The 18,911-nt window shown below is 37.1% G+C and overlaps 1 protein-coding gene across 2 annotated transcripts in view; it reads left to right on the forward strand.

Annotated features, from left to right (window-relative positions):
• Window positions 1–18,698, forward strand: part of LOC117430251 (kelch-like protein 4) — a 99,002-nt gene extending 80,304 nt beyond the window's left edge. For both annotated transcript variants that reach the window (XM_034050109.3, XM_034050108.3), the window contains exons 4-11: window positions 1,167–1,363; window positions 4,357–4,569; window positions 4,973–5,159; window positions 5,815–6,039; window positions 9,890–10,052; window positions 12,139–12,351; window positions 14,642–14,813; window positions 15,858–18,698. In XM_034050109.3, the coding sequence (XP_033906000.2) occupies window positions 1,167–1,363; window positions 4,357–4,569; window positions 4,973–5,159; window positions 5,815–6,039; window positions 9,890–10,052; window positions 12,139–12,351; window positions 14,642–14,813; window positions 15,858–15,917 (1,430 nt within the window). In that variant the 3' untranslated portion in view covers window positions 15,918–18,698. The remainder of the gene's footprint in view (window positions 1–1,166; window positions 1,364–4,356; window positions 4,570–4,972; window positions 5,160–5,814; window positions 6,040–9,889; window positions 10,053–12,138; window positions 12,352–14,641; window positions 14,814–15,857) is intronic.
• The last annotated feature ends 213 nt before the right edge of the window (window positions 18,699–18,911 follow it).

Here is an 18,911-nt window from a genome sequence, read left to right on the forward strand (position 1 = left end):
ATCTTTCTGGAAAACATGTCCAGATTTATTATAGCTGTGCTTGTAAATAGGGATGTAATGGAGCAACTTTAAAAGGGCTGCTCAGGAATTTGACAACATCATAAAAGGCAGGACCCACAGCCATTGATGTGTCTCCATACCTCAGAGAGTGGCCCAAAAGTATTGGTAACCTACACTTAAGATAAATAAATACTGTATTTAAAAAAACAATCCATGTCAGTTAAACACTAATTCTAAATTTTAGCAGTAGGCGGGAGGGGAAGGGTTTATTTCAAGGGAAATCCCTAATTACAGCAGAGCTATCCAAAGTCCATATCCTTGCCCTTTGGCACCCTTAACCCAAATTCTGATTTCCCAGCCTTAATGTCCATCTTGATGTTCACCCCAGTGTAATTATAAAACCACCCACTAACACAAAATCAGGGACTTAATTCAGCAAGCGTCCCTCAATTAGTAGAACCAGGCCATTGAACCTACTGTACAGTATCTATACTCTGGCTATTGATTTGATATACCAGACTATAAAACTGGATTTCCAATGCAATAAAACCCGTTCTGAACACCATTCTCGATAAGAATGCTGTCCCAGGGATTGCCTTCCCCTCCCTCTGCAAGCAGGTTCATTCAGGTTAGTAAAGTGGCTACATTGGGCAGTGGAATAGCTTATGAGAAACTAGTTTGAGTTGGGATACTAGCAACAGCCAAATGGATCCATACAGATTTGATTGTATTCACTATATCCAAAGCTTCCCAATGCTTTCAGGTACTACAACTATCTGTTTTCTTTAAGAAATTAGAAGTACCAGAATACATGGAAATCTGAATTAAAAAAAAAACAAAACAGAAACCTCAACAACTGTCCCGGTGAGCCTGAAACCATGGGGTCACTCAATGACTCTACTGTTATTGTAGACAACAATCCACATAGAGTAAGGGCATCTGGCCAGGCAAGGCATTAGACAGTGGAGCAACACATTGGTATGCTATGGGAAAAAAAAATCCTTTAGAGTTGCTTTGTTCTGTTGCTCTGTTGCTTTTAGCAGTATACGTATACTTATGAATTTACATGAATATCAGATCTCTCCCACATCCCTAGACCAATGTTAACGAAACTGTGATGTTTTAACATTTAGCATAAGACACTGCTATTTTTAATAATGCTATAGGTGTACTGGAGCTGAAAGAGGAGACTATTGAAAGCCTCCTTGCTGCAGCCTGCCTTCTTCAGCTTCCCCAAGTGATTGAGGTGTGCTGCAATTTTCTTATGAAACAGCTGCATCCCTCCAACTGCTTAGGAATCCGATCATTTGCTGACGCACAGGGATGCATGGATCTGCTAAATGTGGCTCACAGTTATACTATGGTAAGAATATAACAATATATATTTAAATACTACAGTAATGCATATTTACACAGCAGTGGTATGTTATAAATCAAACATCCCCCATGACAGTTAATATACATTTATGAAGTTGCTACACATATTGTGATAGACTATTGGTGTACAGGAACATATCTGAGGCTACAGCAGTGTGGAGTAGGGGGAGCAGTGTGGGGGAGCAATGTGGAGTAGTGGTTAGGGCAAACAGTACGATTATTTTAGCCTAGCCATGGTAATTGCACTCACCTAATATCCTCTATGGCAGGGCAAAAGCCCTGCTTATGTAAATAAGTGTAAGGTTGGTAGGGATGGGGTTAAATCTGCCCCTGCCAACGATCACAGGTATGGACATCACCCAGTTAGGTAACTGAGTGCTAACTGGGGAGTGGCCACCTGTATATAAGGAAGACAGAATTATTGTGTGGGAAAAGGGAGTTAGGTAAGTGTAATTGTTTGTGTACTGTGATTTATTTAGTGAAGGTGACTGCTCAGCCTAAGGGTAAATGTTTGTTTGGTGGTTTGTTCCCGTGTTTTGTTTAAACCTTTTATTTTGGCCCTCGTACCAGATGATTTGTTCCTGTGTTTGTTTGTTAATAAATATGTGCGACAGCGCTTCACTGCAGCTTCTACACTGTCACACCAGATTTAACCCCGTCCCTACCAAGCTTACACTTATTTACACAAGCTATGCCCTGCCACATCCTCCATGAAATACTCCCTGAAATCTGAGGTGAATGTTTAAGTGATGTTGAGCAATCATATGCCTTCATTAGTGTTACAACTTTTAATGGGTGCAAAATTATACCTTATGGTCTATGTAACTTAAAGTTCAATGTCAAGTTCACTATTATGTACAACATATATATTCTGTAAAAATACAGCATAGTTCAACAGGAAATGTTTATCTAAAAACTGGCAGGAGCACACCAGCTCATATCAGTGGTGTGAATACAAACAAGGAAAACATGGAAATGTCTCAGATTACTAGCAACTCTAAAGATGACACTGAAGAACAAGTGAGGAAAAAACATCTGAAGATGCCTGGTTATCTGTTAAAGGACATCTGTAGAGCCTGTTTACATTGAGCACCACCTGCCTTCCAGAGTTCAAAGTTTAATCAAATCAGAGTAAACAAACTGAGAACTTCCTGTTCAATCACTTCAATCATTGCCACAGATTCGTAACAATTTCCTGGCCCAGTATCTTTCGCAAACAGATAAATTATGCTCCTATAAACAGCAAGTTATTTTTGTAAAGCCAAATGTATCAGGTTTCCTGTTCCTATTTTGCCTACATAAAGTGTGGGACAGAAGGATGTAGATACAAAAAACATTTGAGGGGGGAAAAACCTTCTGTATACTAGAAAGAAACCTCTTTAGGAAATTAAATATCGGTCCCACAATCAAGTACAGGTAGAGTATAACATGATTCATTGTACAGGTAGAGCATAACATGATTCATTGTACAGGTAGAGTATAACATGATTCATTGTACAGGTAGAGCATGACAGGGTTGGATCTAGATCCAAACAATGCGAGTGATAAAAATATCTGGTATACTTGCAGGCCATTAGAAAAAATTAAATTGGTAACATGATGGCAGAGATTAGTATTGCTGCAGGTTTGAGCTGTCGCTACACAAATCATTCAATTAGGTTCACAACAATCCAGTTACTGTCCAACACGGGTTACAAGGCAGGGAAATAATGTCTCTGACTGGTCATCGGTGTGAAACTATCAAGCAATCAATCTGTTTCTTATATAGCAGCTTTCGCAATGAATCACCTCTAAGAGCTTTACAGATAAAAACAACAAAACAGTTTAATAGTACACAAAACAATTTTGAGAAATTAGTAAAAGATAGCCTTAAAAATGACTGGTCTGTCAGCGAAGAGCAATGCAAAACCTGGTCATGCACTCTGTCTGCTGCAGGAAACTTTCAATCACCATCTTCAGCAAGTAACACCCCTTCCAAAGGTCACACCCCTTCTACTGTCCAATTACAAGGCAACTTCCCCAGGAACATATTTAATACCTGCTCACTATCTGGGAATATTAACACTGGCACAATCTAGAAAAGTAGAACATTCATTTTAGAGTGTGTGGCAGAGAAAGAGCGCTGCCAAAATGTCCCTGTGGCTAATGGAATAATTGGGGTTAATTGGGAACAGCCACATCCTATAAAAAGAGATCCCAAAGCTCCATTAGAGAGACTTCCAGGGAGCTCGGGACAGAGAGGTGTGCTAAGAGAGGGAGAGGGAGAGGGAGAGAGATTGAGATTTGTTTATTTAAAAACTCACCGTGATAGTGCAAGACTTGGGTGATTTTCTGTTTCACTTTGCGACTTGTTTTGTTTAATCTTTTTACTTTGGCTCTGTAAGCTGTGTTTTTGTTTGGAATTTTGATTTAAGAAAAATAAACTTGGCAGTTCTTTAGTCCTGAGTCTCCTTTCTGGCTCCTGACCACCATAGGCACCTGGCCACTCTACCACAGAGTGCGTATGTGGAAAGATACATGCAAAATGAAAAACTGTTCAAATAAATAAAAAAGACAATGAATTGTGTTGTAACACTGAATTAAAAAATAAATAAGACCTTCCACATCGACTTCATCTAAGGTTCCATTACCCAAATGGCCCATAATGCCTGGTAATGCCCCCTGTGTTGGGTCTTATTGCCTACGTATATGCATTACAGTACATACTGTTTATTCTTATTCTGAAATAAATTGCATTACTGTATGTACAAGTCCAGCAATATGGTGTAGTGTAAAGCATAGCAAGATATACCTATGCATTTTACATAAAACCTAAATTTGCTCCATTAGTTATTCCCTGGGGGAATATCATTCACTGAGCTTTCCTCTGACCGTATTCATGGGAACAGCCTCCTGCATATTCAATGGATTATTTTCCATAATGTATTAACATGTCAAGATCCCCCCTTAATAATTACATATATCTTGGTTTATGTTTAGGAACACTTCTTGGAGGTGATACAGAATCAAGAGTTCCTCCTGCTCCCAGGTCCTGAGATAGTTAAGCTTCTGTCAAGCGACGATATCAATGTGCCCGATGAGGAGACTATATTCCAGGCTTTGATGATGTGGGTGAGACACGATGTTCCAGCCAGGCAGAAGGAGTTGGGTCTTCTGCTTTCCTTCATCAGATTGCCGCTGCTGCCACCACAGGTATGTGTAAGAGAGGATTTACTTGACCTGGAGTGTGGAGGGGATGTCCTTAGATTAAACATTCTAACAAACCAAGATATTAATGCATGTATCTCAAAGATACCTACTGCCCTTTTGTTGATAGGCTTTGTATTAGTGCATTCCATTGATGGTAGAACAAATAGAAATCTTTGATAAAAATCACAAGGAGGCTTTAGGGCGAGGGGGTATATGGTCGTTAGTATTTGTGATTTAATTGTATTCCAACTATTTGATATTAGCTGCCTTTAACTGTGAAGTGTTCACAGTCCGTGGCCCGTGGTCTCTATTGCTTGCTTTTGGTCATTGTTTGAGATTTACAATGTTCAATGACCAAATAGCATCATATTCGTTATGTATTTATGTACAATATTTGTTTGTCTAGCTTCTGGCTGACCTGGAAAACAGTAAAATGTTTGCTGATGATCTGGAATGTCAGAAACTGCTTATGGAAGCAATGAAGTACCATCTGTTACCAGAGAGAAGGCCCATGCTGCAAAGCCCCAGAACGAAACCAAGGAAGTCCACTGTTGGAGCTTTGTATGCAGTGGGAGGCATGGATGCTTCCAAGGGTAAGTTCAAACAGTTCACAACAGTTGGGAGTTTGTTGTGTTATTCAAAGAGCAATCAATGCAAGAAATGATATCACCCCTGGCTTAAGTGCCATGTGAGGATTATAAAGGCTTTTCTCTCTGATCAATGTACAGTTTGTTTGCAGTTTATTTTACATTTGTATATGATTACATAATGACACTTTTTGAAATGTCTTCTTAAACTATAACATATGCAAAAAAAAAATCCTTTAAGTGCAAAAAATCGCTATCATAAGATACTGAGTTCCTCTATGCAATGTATTACTTTGTGGATCAGCCCTTTTTACTGTGGTAGTATTAATTATTATTAAAAAGGCTTGTCTACCTTTAAATCTGAGAATACCTGCAATTCCTAGCCTTCACTGAGATGTTGTGCTCATCATCAACAGCCTGGTCCCCTTCCCTGGATTCTGCTGTCCTTCTAGTCCAAAATACTAGGTATATTACATAGCTCTAGTACGTATCTTTTTTCAATACTGAATAGCAACAATCTAGTACAGTGTAGGTATTGTATTATAATTCAGAAAGGTTCTTTACCAATTCATTAATATAACACCTCACAAACACAATATTATACATTGTCTTTGGCTATTTAAAGGAATCTTGTTGACTTTCATCGGTTTCATTTTTACAGGCGCCACTACAATTGAAAAATATGATCTCCGTACAAACACTTGGATACAAGTGGGCACAATGAATGGCAGGCGGCTGCAGTTTGGAGTCGCAGTGATTGACAACAAGCTGTATGTTGTGGGAGGCAGAGATGGACTGAAAACCTCTAACATGGTTGAATGCTACAACCCAGTAACCAAAGTGTGGTCTGTAATGCCACCAATGTCCACACACAGGCATGGATTAGGTAAGTTCCCTCTCTCTAAATTCTCTCTATAGTGGGTTATGGTACATTATAAGCCTAATAGAAACTTGGATACTGCCTCAGCCAGTCAAGATGCAGTATTTAAGCTCATTATCTGACCATTTATATGCACATGATACAGAAATAATCTTTGGTTAACAAGGTTGTATTTGGGTTAAATGAATACATAGGAGGCAGATATTACAATGTACCTACCGGTAATATCACCAGACACTAGTCAAAAGCAAGTTGTTCAGCTGTTTATGTAGCAAACATAACTGTACAAATGAAACTTCTTTCAGCTCTTTACAGCAGTTGTCAGTTGGTCCCCAACATTTCTAATAAAGCGTAGAAGATTACAGTATTTTTTAACAAAACCACTGAAATATTAGACTTTCCCTGTTGTAAACTGAAATTGGCACTGGGTATGTGTGATGTTGCAGCTTCATATGACAGTTAGTAATGTTTTAATGTTTAGTATAAAAGCCTTTGAATTGTGAGGTCTCCGGGCCTTCCCTTTGTTTAACTAATCCATAATTTTGAATTACATTTATTTCAAGAGTCCATTGTTCTATTTTGGAAAGACTGGTTAGAGGTTAAAAAATATTTTAAGATGTGTCATAAAAGGTTGTATTTTAGCATTCTAATTCCAGTAAAGCATCTATGGTATCATCTTTACTGGCAATTTAATGATAAGAACCCATCACATACTGCACTAATTCCAAAAAGCAAACCTAAAATGAACTGGATGGATAATTAATCTGTATGCAAAGAAGTCTGTTCATGTAGTCATGATGCTGTCAGTATATTCTTGTGCAGAACAGATTATCCTCAGTTTAATAGCATCATCTCTTCAGCTTTTATTCAGAAAGTTTTTCCTATACAAATGTTCTTACTTACTAAAACGAATGATTTTGGATGTTATTTTTAACACAATTCCTTTCAGGATCATTTGACTCTAAAACAGACTATCCACCCACTATGTGTTGACCTTTCTTCCATGAATAGTATCACCAATCCTCCTCTTTATTATGAATGTAAGTTCAGAAACATTAGGGAATTATCTTTTGAATTATTTCAAATTACATTTAATTCAGGATCATTGAGGATATAACAACTAGCGCGTGTTTATATGCATCACGGCACTATCAATTATACTATTTGAAAAATAAAGCTGCAAGCTTGTGGACGTGCAATCAAGTTAAATACAGTACACCCTCGCTATGACACCCGTCATTATAACAAACCTTCGGTTATAACGAACCTGGCCCCTGGACCCCAAATAAAAATAAATAAAAAAGATAATATGAACACACACTGTTAACATCCCCGTCTATACACATGGGATGCAACCTCTGCACCGAAGGCAACTCTTATTTGTCTCAATGAAAAGTGCACGCTGTGTAACTATGCCTCCTAAACGAAAATAATTTTATGTTGCAACGAAGCTGGAAACTATATTGATTATTTGAAAAAAGGAGTAACGCAGGCATATCTCTGTCGTGAATATAAGTTGTAAAAAAGCACTCTGTTTTTTGGCTTGTTCAGCAACCATGCGGCAAAGCAAAATTGATTAAAGAAAAAACAACAACGACAAACCTTTTCATGTCAAACTTTTCATGTCGGGTTGATTTGGAATAAAAGTTCAGTTTTGGATTCTTGCATGTTGGATTAAGATTTGGTGCACTTTGAAACGATTCATGTCAGATTGATTTTTAATAAAAGTTCAGCTTCAATTCGGGATCTTTGCTTTATGTAAATTACTGCGTTTTAAATCATTAACGAATAGGATAAAGCAAAGGCAACATACTGCATACATGAAACGAACAGGTACATGTAATTCTACTTTTATTCACAATTTCATCTCATTAACTTACGTTTATTTTGATTGTCCTTTCACTATAACAATAACAAACTCCTTGATATAACGAACAAAAGGCTTGGACCCCAACAGGTTCATTATAGCGAGGGTGTACTGTATATAGGCTTTATTTTTCAAAGAGTATCATTGTAAGTGCCGTGAAGTGAATATATGAATATATAAAGCACTAGTTTCAGGTCCAAAGCACTTTAATTTTAAACAAAGGACAGTTCCTCCCTTCACTATGATGTCATCAGCCACGCACTACAGTTTAAGGGCTAAGCGAGCGCATACGGGGCCAAAGCCAGGTTAAGTCTGTGCTCACGTGTAAACGGGTGGTTCAAATGATGAGAATATTTTAATCTGATCGATCCTAAGACAACTCAGGTCCGAGTTGTAAGTGTTACCGCACCTTGTGATAGGCGGTGTGGGTTATCCACTGACAGACAGGAGATGACGTTGACAACGGCACTCAGCCACAAAGGATTTATTTAATGAAATGCACATGAAAAACCAGGTGATGCTACCAGCAATGGTAGCAGTGGACATACAAAAAGTGCAGAAAAGGCAAAAGAAAACACTGGAAAATGAAAAGGTGCCACGAATACGGCAAGCGTTAGTTCACAAATCAGTGGAGGTCCCGCTTACACAACTCCCTATACTTTTAGATTGGATTTAAAAACCCTAAACTAACCGTATTCCTTACACAATTATACACACCCTGACCCCAGTTATACACACTGTCGTCGGTGGATTCTGTTTTTTAATATTTGTTGTCTGGGAAGCATGAACAATCTCAGTCCTGAACTCCTGGCTTTGCAGCAGCCCCGAGGTCAGTCAGCTGACCCTTTTTATCACGAGACACTCTGCCAGGACACACATGCCCGCTGGTTAGGGATCCGCAGCTGGCCAATCACCATCTGCTTATCCTTGCAACCAAACACAACAGGTAGGATGTCCCAGATGGAGTGTTGGGCCCTCTAAAAATGATTTACTTGATTTTACTATTTACAACAAACCCAGAACCCCTGAAAGAAAACAAAACACAAAACACACATTTTTGTTTCTCATGTGCAAAGGCACATTTGTATTGCTTGAAGATTGTATTGAACAGTGAAAACAAGACAAACAAAGCTGCTTGTTCAGCTTACATGCCACTGCTGTTTGTAAGTCTGAAAGTGAGATGTACCTAGGTTGGAGGCCACCAGAAGCTTTGGAATATTTGAATAATCTGTTCAACTTAAACCTGTATGTACCATATACACATGGTTCTTAAGGAGGTGCTTTTATTTTTTATTTGTATGTCCTTTAATTCACTTTAAAATACAGAGCATATGTATTACACTTACAATTGGAGACCAACTTAATGCCCACTAACACTCCCTTAATGTTCTTTCTGCTCAGGCATTAATGACTGTCGTAGAGGTCCTTAACTGGTAGATTAGAACACTTTCTATCGTTATCTCACAGCTAAGAACCAACATTGTTGTACAAAATAAAGTAAAAAAAAATACAGTAGTTATGTTTCTTTTTTCTTATTCTTATTTTACAATAAAATGTTGGAGACCAAAGAAAAGAGCATGTTTCAGGGGGAGGAAGAGGGGGAAGAAAAGGAGATCTGAATTTGAGAGGTTGAGTTTAAGATGATGCGAGTGCATCCAGTAGGAGATGGCCGCGAGGCAGGTAGAAATACGGGAGGAAATGTCGGAATCGGAGGGGGGAATTAACAGGTGACTTTTTCATTTTAGAGCAAGTGAGGCTAATTACACTTTGGAGTGGGAGCCTTTGTTAATTTCCTCCAGTATTTGAAACAATGTTACAGCTTAGGAAATTAATTAACAAATTGTTCCCACAGTACTTGTATTGTTCACTAATCAAAATGAAGCTTCCAACACCCCTGAAGGTTTGCCTAGATAAAAAGGTTTAACATACATGTTCTATCTAATATACAATAGAAATAGCGACTATTAACCGTGTTTTCTTTTTGTTAAGGAATTGCAGTTCTTGAAGGACCAATGTATGCAGTTGGTGGACATGATGGATGGAGTTATCTAAACACAGTAGAGAGATGGGACCCTCAGGCAAGACAGTGGAATTACGTAGCCAGCATGTCAACACCAAGAAGCACAGTGGGAGTAACAGCCCTCAACGGGAAGTAAGTGACTGAACAAACAGTTTCAAATGAAGTTATAGTTTTAGACATGCTGTAGGTCATACAGTAAATGCATTTCACACAATTTCCTGTCCAGTCCAGAATTGGGTTGTTCAGGTTTCTGCTCTTGATCCTGGTCATGACAGATTTTCAAACTTGACCACTAGTTTTCCCAAAAAGGAGAACATAAACGATAAAAGAATCACCCCTTAAACAACGATTAAATATTCTGCACTGAAATAAAATAATGATACTTCACTAGGAATGCACCCCAGTGCTGAGTATAAAGTGGGTATTGTTTTAATGAGTCATGATTGCCTTTATTCGATGTAACCTTTTTTATAGATAGCGATGAACCTTTAGTTCAAAGGTTTCTGTTTTAATTCTGTTTTAATTATCATATGAACAAGATAATTAGTGCATGAAAGAAGATTAATTATAAGAGCAGATCAATAGTGTGAGTTCTGTGAGTGGGGTGCTCACAAGATCAAACAGTGTGTGTTAGGATTACAAAAGGCCTGTTTATTTGCCTTCAAGTTGATTTATTTCAAAACTGAAACACTGGTATTACTTGCAGGGACAAAAAAAACCAAAACATTTTTCATAAGGCTAGGTTTCTTAATTCCAGCCTTGATAGCATCTGTTGCAGTAGGCTTCTGTTCTCACTCCACATTGTCTCTGCTCTGTGGCCTCTCACTGTTTATGCTCGAGTTAGGTGCACCTTTCAGGATTTTCTTTGTGAATGCTTGCTTACAAAAGGAATGGGCAGAGATAACAACAGGTCTGTGAAGTCTTTTGTTAGAAAGCTTGTATCCTTTGTTGTCCCTTAAAAAGAGGCCTTTAACCCAGTGTGTGTTCTCCCTGAAAGAGAAGGCACAGGATATAAAGGTTATCTCCAGTCACTGACAGTCCTAAAGCAATTTGCTTCCGGGTCAGGATGTGACCTCTGCCAAATGTGCAAGATGTTTCCTCTTCGCTCACTGTGTGACTGACATATAGTATTCCATTCCAAGTGGATTTTGCCTTCATAATGAAAAAGCGAGGATTGTTGTCCTTAACTTGTGCAAAATGAACTACTCATGCATATGGCCTCCCCCTAATGAATGTGGTATGTCCATCGTGTGTCAATCCCACCAAAACCCTAGAAATGAATGTGTGATGAGTGTGATCACCAGTATTGTCTCCTGTGCGAATGGGAATTCTGTATTACTAAATCTTTAGGATGATATACTCTAATGATAAAGTGCCCTGCACCAAAGATGATGGCACAGGGACAGGTTGTGGAGTACAGCTACTGTATAAAGAGTGCCCTAATTCAAATTTGATATCAAGAGTCAATAATGATGTACAGAATACATACTGTACTGTATTCTATATTCTTGAATCTAAAAATTATTTAAAAAAAAAAATTAAAATGCTTGTCTTGATTGTTATTGGAGGTATCCTGAAAATATATGTATTCTAACTCAAACCTTCAATCACAAAGTTCGAAATTAATTTTGAAAGCTATTTGTAAAAAACGATCCAAAAAGATGATGCAAAACTGGATCACAGGAATACATTTCTAAACGTAAGAAGATAAGAACGTTTACGAATGAGAGGGAGCCATTCAGTTCCGTGTAGCTGATTGATCTCACCAGCATGAATAGGTCACCCATTCCATACCCTCACCACTCTGTTTGAAGAAGTGTCTCCTTCCCTCTGTCCTAAGTCTATCGTCACTTATAAGAACATAGCAAAGATAGTTCAGTCTGTAAAAAAAATATGTAAAATACCAGGTTAAGTCCATTGTCAAGATTGAGATAGTAGTGGTATTTATCTTCCCTGCTTAAATCAATTGAACAGAAACGTATTTTTAAACTACATTTTAAAACATGTCATTCTGTCTTGTTGTTAAGATTGCAATTCTTATATATATATATATATATATATATATATATATATATGTGTGTGTGTGTGTGTGTGTGTGTGTGTGTGTGTATTTCTGTTCCAAAGTCATTTTATTTACACCTTTCTTTTAAATGTAATTCTATTCTTTTGTCAGAATAATTATCAGTATTAAAAATATTATTCTTTTTTCTGCTTCCAGATTATATGCAGTGGGTGGACGGGATGGCAGCTCTTGTTTAAGGTCAATGGAGTGCTTTGACCCTCACACCAACAAATGGAGTATGTGTGCACCTATGTCCAAACGGAGAGGAGGAGTCGGAGTTGAGACGTACAATGGATTTCTGTACGCAGTCGGTGGCCACGATGCTCCTGCTTCAAACCACTGCTCTCGTCTTTCAGACTGTGTGGAACGGTAATAATCGCTGTGTTCAAATACAAGTGTGTTTGGGATGTAAAAATCGAAAATGTGTGAGCTGTTGGTCTTGGCTAATGGCAAAATACGTACTTATACGAATGCTACTAATTTGTGATTCGTATCTGGTTTAAAGTTCTAATATTTTTGTCCACTGAATTTACAAAGCGGTATTGCAAAATGTGTAATCCTTTCATTAGCTAGACTTGTCTAGGACTTTAAATAATTCCATATTTACCTGCTGCTTGCAGTTTTGTTATGTCTTATAATTTGTTTTTAATTATAATTTGAATAGCTAGCTAAAATTGCATTGATTAATTTGTTTTCTCAGAGAAAAAATTGAGTTGCTGCACTTCAAGTAACCTTTGTAATGACTACATTTCCCCAGGATATCAGCAGGAATGAGATGCTTGTTTTAGCAATTTGTTTCTGCTAGAGGATTTTTCATAATAATAATCAAGTTCTTCACTTGTGTGTGCTTTCTGTCTCTCTGAAAACAATTATGGTATAAACTATTTCATTTTCAGTGTCGGAAGAAACAGTAATTAATGCAATTGCTGTAATAGTCACAATTGCTGTAATAGTTCTTTAATGCTTCAATGCTTCAATTTAAGAATATAAAACGAATGTAATCTATTTGTGTAGCATGTTCATTGAGGTCTATTTTAACACAATCGGAAAAAAAGTGGATCTAAATATTGCCAGCCTTTTACACTATATCAGCCCCCTTGGTGTTTTTCCTCAGGAGAAATGCATTTCCATCACTTAACGTGATACAAATACAGTGGACAGAGGTGAAGAGTGGCTTTGCTATGATCTATTGCTGTTTGTATCATTAAAATACACCCTAATACAGTAATTGAAAGACCTGTAACATGTGGTACACAGTTGTGTAAATGGGCTGCCTCTCACATAATTGATTTGTTTTCCATGCAAATTGATTTCTGTGTTCTGCAATAGTTAAACATGGTATTTTGTGGGCAGCAAATGCCTATTCATGTTCACATTGTGACTACAGTCATGTTTGGTCTATGGTCGATATCTATCAATAATTTAGTCATTCTAGACAAACAAAAGAAAGAAAGGCATTTCTCCTTCCAAGCACTGTGAGACAGTCAAAATGTGCTTTAGTAATCAGTTTCAGTATTAGTATTGGGACAGCTGTTCTTTTTCTTTATTCCGCCAAAAGCCAGACAGCTTGTGGTAGGAGGATGTCTTAAAGGCCATGGCTAATAGTTATTGTTAAGTGTCCTAAATGTTACAACATACTTTCTGTTACACCTACAGTAAAATAACGAATTCTTTCATCTGCCTCCAATTAGCAGTATGTTTGAACACCTTTCGACCTAAAAAATATATTATAAGCAAGTACTAAGTATGTTTTAGAACTTCAAAGTATTTAAATTTGTATTACAAGTGCTTATTAGTGTGTAGCATTAGGGGGTTGTTCTTTAAAACCAACAAGTGGGCCACAGCTAAATATATCCAAATCTTTCTTAGGATTTCTGCGTTTTCACTTTACAAAAGTTAGACCTGCGATATATATACAGACTCAGTACTTGGCTTTGATGCCAGTGCAAGTGCCACTATTTCAGACAAAATGAGGCACTTCCTGGGCCAGATAGAGTTAGACTATGTCAGCAGTACTAGATCTATGTAGCTGGAACATGTTGGTTTTCCCTGCCTTGTTTTCACACACTTGAGTTCTGTGTACAAATATCTGGGTCTATTCAAGTGATCTAAACACTGCAGGATCTAAATACCACCACTGAGATAATTAACATGTTAGAACCATGTGAGTCTGTCTGTCAAAACATGTAAAATGCCAGAAAGAGTCCCATTTAGTGATTTAAAAGACAGTGGTATTTAGATCCTATCGCCATTTAGATCAACTGAAAAGATTATTGAGTAGAACACAGAATGAGATTCAATCAAGCTGGCCATTTGTCCTTTATATGCCAATATGAGATCTATGGGGAAAGAATGTGGTCACAGAGGCCCTCTGGTGGTGGTTAAGTTAAAATACTCCAATCAATATGCTTCTCTCTTTTCTGTTTTGAGAGTATTACTGATTCATAAGACAAATATAAAAAAATTGATGAGGATGATTTTTATTACATATTATATGTATATCATTTTAAGTACCGGTACAGTTAAGTAAAACACATAATAAAACTGTATCAGGGTTACAGGTATTATTACAGGTTATTATTATCTACGGTATCAGTATGTCACATACTGTGCTAAACTCTTTAAGGAAGTGTATTTGTTTTCTTAATTATTGTTGTAGGTATGATCCAAAGACTGACACTTGGACAACAGTGGCCCAGTTAAGCGTTCCACGGGATGCAGTCGGCGTGTGCCTGCTTGGAGACAGACTATATGCAGTTGGTGGATATGATGGACAGACTTACCTGAACAGTGTTGAGTCATATGATACACAGAACAATGAATGGAACACGGTAATATTATGGGGAAAAAAAATATTAGTATAAAGCTTAATAATATCTTCAGAATGTTTTTTTTCTGAGAGAAAGACATCTTTCTTAAAAACAATCTACCTTTTAAAGTATCGTATCTCGAATCTGACCGGTATCTTTGACGTGATTAATATCCAGCAAATGAGGATGTCTTTCGTTAAATGTCAAAATTCTTTTAGTAATCATGTTATCTTAAGCCTCTTCCTGACAGAAATGTATTTAACTACATTACATTTTAAGCTTCAGGCAGCACCCTTTGGTCTTTCATGTTATTTGTAGATATGATCTCTGTTTTGTATTTCTCTGTATGTATAAGTATGAATTTCCTTTGCATGAGGATTCACACACAACACAACAGTACATAGCTCATTGCCGTTTCCACATGGGAGATGCACATGACTGGTTTGTTCCGAAGCAACTGGGGCTGGCAAGCTAAACCAAATCCCTCAAACCAATCCATTCCTAAAGTTGTTCCCTTCGAGTCGCACCCTGTGTTTCTGTTCCATTGATCAGTATATTTAGGGCTTGATGTTTTAGGGTTTTATTTTTCATCACATGACACCCCTTTAAACTTATTTTTAGCCAACTCGGTTTCCTAATTAAACTCAGAACAAGCTGTTACAGAACAATGTCACTTGTTTTTACCTTCATATCTTGACTGAGCCTGATTCTGCTTCTCTTCATTTGTATGTCAAACAGACGTAACAAATTACATTAATTGCTCATCGCTGATCCTAATTGCATTTCATTTTTGCAGTCGTTTATCTTATCGTTGTGCTTTTGTTATTGTCACTCGTTTAACAGAGTTGTTCTTTTTTATTAGAATACAGAGACAGCTTAACAACTACTAATTAACATTTAAAGGGAGACAGAAATTTGGAAATTAAAGTTCAAGCCCCAAGTATATTGTAGAATTTTTTGCTCGCCAAACATCTGGTGTAAGGAGAGCATGATCATCATGTTCTTTCTTTCTTTCTTTCTTTCTTTCTTTCTTTCTTTCTTTCTTTCTTTCTTTCTTTCCTGCAGGAGGTGTCTCTCAACATTGGAAGGGCCGGAGCCTGCGTTGTGGTTGTCAAACTTCCATGAAGACGAAACCTTCTCTGAAACAAAAGGTCCTTTGTGCGGCAAGAAAACCTAAAGTCATCTTTTCTGTAACAAAGCACAAACGACATCTTTTGTGAGGGACTTCTGCTAATTTGAGCCATTACTTGATTCATATGGACAGAATGAAACATGTGGATTACATTCCTAACCGGAAACCTGAACAATTGTGAGCAAAGAGAAAGTGACCAAATTATACCTGCTTTAGTTCACTTGAATATCTTTCAGTTATTTAACATGAAAATGTAGACTGTACTGTGTCACCAGGAACACATTTTATAACAGTTGGCAAAACATTGGGGATAAGCTCAAGTAGTATCAAAAATTGTCCAACTTATATTTTTTGAAAAGCAGAATACATATTTTTGATCTTGATTGAATTATAAGTAAACTTTGATTATTTGCTGCAAATGTGGGCTCTTAACACTGTTTTGGAACGCAAATGTGTGGCTAATACTTCAGGAAATACAAAAGCGTCAACACCATAAAACTAATGAGAAACTCACTAGTTTAAACAGAGGACTTGGAAGTCCATTTAATTGGAGCAAATAAAACACTCTCGATTACGAACAAATTCTTGTCAAAAGCCTGACTGGCAACTTTTGGTTAAAGCAGTTGACATACCTTTTAGATCACAACTGGTAAAGCTGATGTATGTATTTTCAGTGTCTCTGTACTGTTAGCAGCTGTGAGTTTTTTCCATAATGGCCCATCAATGCTTGTCCAATTCCTAGCAGTCAATTTTCATCTGTGGTCCTGATTCTGGTCTCTGTTTCGCTTGACGTGGTGACTAGACGTTGTGACTCCTGACAGGATTTTAAAGACTTTGGTTTAAAGTCTTCAGGAGTCCTAACCTTTAGCCCTCAGATTTGTATTGTTGCTCTTTGCTGGACTCTCCAAAGCAGCTGTTTCTTTTCTAGTCTGGGGACTAAAACTGAATGCAGTATTCTGGTGAGGATATCACCAGTGCAACCTTGTAACCTCCCTTGATTAGTCCAACATTTTGACAATCGCCTCATTAATTGCTTCTCTACACAACCTGAAATAAACACGATTGCTGGATACATTTTGTACACATACTCTTACAATTAGATGACTGCACAGTTCTTCTTTCAGTGTATTTTTTTTTTTTTTGCAGATGCAGCAGTATTGCCAAACCATTTGTGATTTATCAGATTGTGAAATAGAGGGATCACTGTATCTAGAAAATTCGTATTACTGTAAATTGTAAAGAAACGTATTCAAATGTATGTACATTATCATAAATGTTACATTTTTACATATCTGTTGAACACAAGACATTATTCCACACGCTTTAAATCAGTTTTTCTAATATAAGTTATCATGCTACTAACACCTAATTTGCATACCTAATAAAACCTAGGTCTTAAATCCCTAGGTTTTATTAGGTATACAAATGAGAGGGGGGGGGGGGGGGGATATATGCTCCTGACTGACATACTTGTTTACATTGTTTATTATCATATTTACAGTTCATAACATTTTGTGGATGGTGGATGACTTCCTCTTTGACACTAATAGACACAAGACATATTTTATGAGGGTTGTAGATTTGTACCTTTCTTGTCAGTGCTGCTGTGTGCGTTTTAAAGGAAAATAGTTATGTGTTTATATAAATAACAATGCTTTCAAAGACACTGTGAATATCTTTTTACTGATATGAGAGAAAAGATTCAAATTGTGTTTTATTAATACACAGAAAAATCCAGATGTGTTAGCTTTCGAAGAAGAGCACTTGAAAACAAACAAATGTATTTAAGGTAATGGTATATAACATAATAGGATACTTTGTAAACCTTATAAATAATTGTATATAGCAACATTGAGGCTACAGTGAGTCATGGACACATTATATTTAAGCTGTTTTCAAGTTATAGGTGACACATTTGTTAGCTCAATCACACCAAAGTCAGTAGTATATCATTTTTGTACACACTTAGTTAAACATTTATATATCATATTGATATTGTACAGTTATGTACATTTTTATCTTAGTCTGCTAACAACTACAGTCATGTATGTAATCTCTAAATATCTTGAAACGTATGTGTGTACTATATAATGTGATTCTTTTAGGCATGATATGGTGGTTTACATTTGCTTTCCTCTGTTATTTCAGTATTTATCTTATTGAATGATACTGCTTGTCATTGGAGAAAAAAAGAAAACTGTAAAGGTTAATATCATTTTTGTTATACCTATTATGTGCCAATGTTGTCATTTTTGTGTCAGCATTAAAACCTGTATACACAGATTAAGGAGGGTGGGACTGGAAATGACAGGTATGATATGGTGGTTTACATTTGCTTTCCTCTGTTATTTCAGTATTTATCTTATTGAATGATACTGCTTGTCATTGGAGAAAAAAAGAAAACTGTAAAGGTTAATATCATTTTTGTTATACCTATTATGTGCCAATGTTGTCATTTTTGTGTCAGCATTAAAACCTGTATACACAGATTAAGGAGGGTGGGACTGGAAATGACAGGTACTGTTGGTTTAACTGGAATGTTGAGTACAATGTATCTGGTTCTGGTTCCTAGTCCTAAAGCTGCCAGAGTTTGATGTTGAACACAGATGTTTTAACAAGAGTTAGAACCAGGCTGCAGACTGAGGATCTTATTACTTGGAAGAGCCATTTAAGAAATAACGATGATTTGAAAACTGCTGAACAGTTTTTAATTATATTAAGCATTTTTGTATGGCATGCTATTCTACAAATAAAGTGATTTATTCTCTAGAATGCATTCATTGTCAGTGGTTATTATTGGGGTCTCTGTCTGGCTGTCTTACACTTCCTGGATCATTTTACCTGGAGAGTGAAACTGTCCTCACCCCTTTACTGACTTCTGTCCTGTCAAGATCAGCTGCTTCCCAGAAGACACTGGAATACTGGAGGAGCAGACTTTTTGGATGGTGAAGCAAACTTTCTTTAATCTAGTGTATTACCAGATGTCA

The sequence above is a fragment of the Acipenser ruthenus genome, chromosome 26, assembly GCF_902713425.1.
Source record: "Acipenser ruthenus chromosome 26, fAciRut3.2 maternal haplotype, whole genome shotgun sequence".
NCBI lineage: Eukaryota > Metazoa > Chordata > Actinopteri > Acipenseriformes > Acipenseridae > Acipenser > Acipenser ruthenus.